Source organism: Austrofundulus limnaeus, unplaced genomic scaffold, assembly GCF_001266775.1.
Source record: "Austrofundulus limnaeus strain Quisiro unplaced genomic scaffold, Austrofundulus_limnaeus-1.0 Scaffold529, whole genome shotgun sequence".
Taxonomy (NCBI): Eukaryota; Metazoa; Chordata; class Actinopteri; order Cyprinodontiformes; family Rivulidae; genus Austrofundulus; species Austrofundulus limnaeus.
In genome coordinates this window covers 15,458-18,265 of record NW_013952931.1, presented here as the reverse complement: position 1 = coordinate 18,265, position 2,808 = coordinate 15,458, and the positions used below count along the sequence as shown (strand labels likewise).

Genomic DNA, 2,808 nt, shown 5'->3' with positions numbered 1-2,808 from the left:
TGTGTGTGTGTGTGTGTGTGTGTGTGTGTGTGTGTTTGTTTGTTTGTTTGTCCTGCAGGGCCAGCTCCACGTCTCCCAGCAGCCAGTCCAGTAAGATGAACAGCATGCTCTACCAGAAGCAGTTCCAGCCCAGCTCTGCTGGCATGAGGATGACTCAGCACTTCCCGAGCCAGTTCAACCCTCAGGTTAAACATGACTCAGCATTCTCTCTGTCATGAGTTCTGTTGAAGCTCCAACACAACTGGAGACACTTATTTTCTTTTCTGTCTTCATCCAGATTCTGTCCCAGCCGAACATCGTGTCTCCTCTGGTTCGTCCTCCACATGCTAACTCTTTTGCTGGAGGAGTTCAGAGGTCTTCAATGGGTCCTCCTATCTCCCCCAACGTGAGCAGCGGCCTTATGCCTCACCCACGGCAGCAGCATCCGCAGCACAGTCAGCACCCTCCCAGAGGACCCCCTGGACCCCTGCTGCCACCCCGAGGCTCTCAGGTGGCTCTGAAGGCYGAGCAGGACCTGAAGGTTGGTGGTTTTGCTGCTGACCCACGTTGTTGTTTCCTGTGTTTGAACAGGGTTCCTGCAGGTCCTTAAAGTCTTAAAAGTCATTGAATTCATCAATTCAAAAATAAGGCCTTAATTAGCCTTAAAATGTCTTAAATCAGTCTTTTAGAAGTCCTAAAAATGTTAACACATTGTAAATAGGATGATTTTAATTCATCTCAAATATTTAAATATTTGGTAGCATTTATTTTTTTAAATATTCACATGCAGACATTCCCCTTTGACATCACTTCCTGTTACTTAAATCAAATATCTCACCAACTGTTCATCTGAGCAAAGTGAAATTAGTTTTGTAATATTTTAAAAATGTTGTCATTTCAAAATGCATTCACTTTTCTTACAAACTTTGATGTCACAGACACTTTAAGGCAGGACTGTTCAACTGAACCGCTCCGGGGCCACAGTTACTGCAGAACAACAGCTGAGGGGCCGAACATCCAGCAGTTAAAATCATTTTGTAAATAAACCAAGTATTACAAAGATCTGTTACCTTTGAATTAGTTTTTTTTGCATTTAATCATGGATACAACATACAGAACTGTAGTAACAGTAAAACTATATCAAAAACAAAAAGAACACATTCTGCCTCCTGTTTAACACAAATATTATTTTAACATCTCTGACTTGCCAACTTTTTTATAACAATTTTATTTTCACKTTCATAGTTTTATCTTCAACTGCTTGTAATTTATCTGTTTTAGATGTTCATAGAAACGTTTTTACCAGCTTGTAGCCAAGATTCTGATGTTTCTGTAGATACAAACATGTCTTTGTCTAACTACAACAACTTAAAGTAATTAAAGTAGAAAACCGGGGGTTTGGACTTAAGAGATGAATGAACAAATTGGTGGGCCACATTTTGGTCTCTCGTGGGTCAGATGTGGCCCACGGGCCGCCAGTTGAATAGTCCTGTTTTAAGGTTTCATCTACAGCAAATTGGGGCTAAGACCCCACTGTGGGTCCTAAAACTACACATTTTGGGTCGTTAAACTGACTGCTAAGAATATTTTTTCTATATTTGACCAAACAGCAGTTAGAAATGGATAAAAACAATTAGCAATATTTGAATACTTTAACCAAAAATACTGATTCATGAGTTTTTTTGCCACAGTTTTATTATTTTGTCATTTGTGTTTATTGTGGAATTAGTCCTAAATTTAATTTCAGTTGGCATTAAAAAGTCTTTAAAAGTCTTAAAGGTGAAATGAAGGAAAAAAACAAAAACGTGTATTTTCTCATATTTTGCATTCATATGTTTTATTTAAAATTGTGATTTAAATTCACAACTGTAATGAAAAGATATTAAAAAATACGATTTTCCACCTGCTAAATGGAGCTACGGAGCAGAGCCTGAAACCATAACTTTAGTTGCTAAGGTAAACAGTTGTTGCTATGTGACATCAAAGATATCAATCTGACTTCTTGTTATGCACGCCTATGATAGTGAATCAGATTTCACTATGAAACTAAAGATAAAACCGTCCATCCGTACAGATGTGAAGCAGTCACACAGAGTGGAGACAGCTCTGCTCAGACAGAAGATGGGACCAAGAAAAGAGGAGGAAACTGGGTTCATCAGGTCTGACTCAGTGGGATCTCTGTCACAAGCGTCAGACAGGGTCGCTGTGAAAAACATCTAGAGTCACGTTTGGAAGCTGCSTTAATCTGGTTTGATTTCTGTGAAAACATCTGGTTTCGGACCGAGCAGTACCGAGGGAGCTGTAAGGAGGAGGAAACACAAGTTACACATTCAGGTGGTCATAAAATCAGACGAGCTGACCATCAAATCTTTTAAATTTAACTGGGAATGGATCATTCCAGTTAAATATGGAACAGGAAGAAGCGCAGCTCAGAGCTGTTTCACATGAAGAAATGTTAGCCGTCCTGCAGCCTCGCTTCGAGGCGCTCACAGTAGCTTCCTGAGCAACAAGGCAGACCCAGTTATTCTCTTGATTAATATAATAATCTTAATAAAAAACAACTCACCACTTTGTTGCAGACTTCGGCTCCTGAGGCTGATAAAGTTTATGACCACAGCAGAGTGTCCTCACATGGCTGTTGTTTATAATCCAGCAGGTAAATATTGTTRGCTTCCTCCTTCAGATCGAACCTTTTGGTCACAAAACTAAAGGATCAACTCAACTGTGAAGCACTGAAAAGGCTAATGGTGCGTTCACACCAAACATGATTTCAGCGTCAGGAGCAGCAGGTTTACATACAAAGTCTATGGTGGACGCGCTTCAAGCAAC

At 40.1% G+C, this 2,808-nt stretch overlaps 1 protein-coding gene across 1 annotated transcript in view; it reads left to right on the top strand.

The window, feature by feature from the left end:
- prrc2c (proline-rich coiled-coil 2C) overlaps positions 1–2,808 on the top strand; it is a gene marked incomplete in the record, with an annotated part of 90,325 nt that overhangs the window by 78,917 nt on the left and 8,600 nt on the right. The window contains 2 exon segments of the mRNA XM_014026140.1: positions 59–185; positions 278–520. Coding sequence (XP_013881594.1) covers positions 59–185; positions 278–520 — 370 coding nt within the window.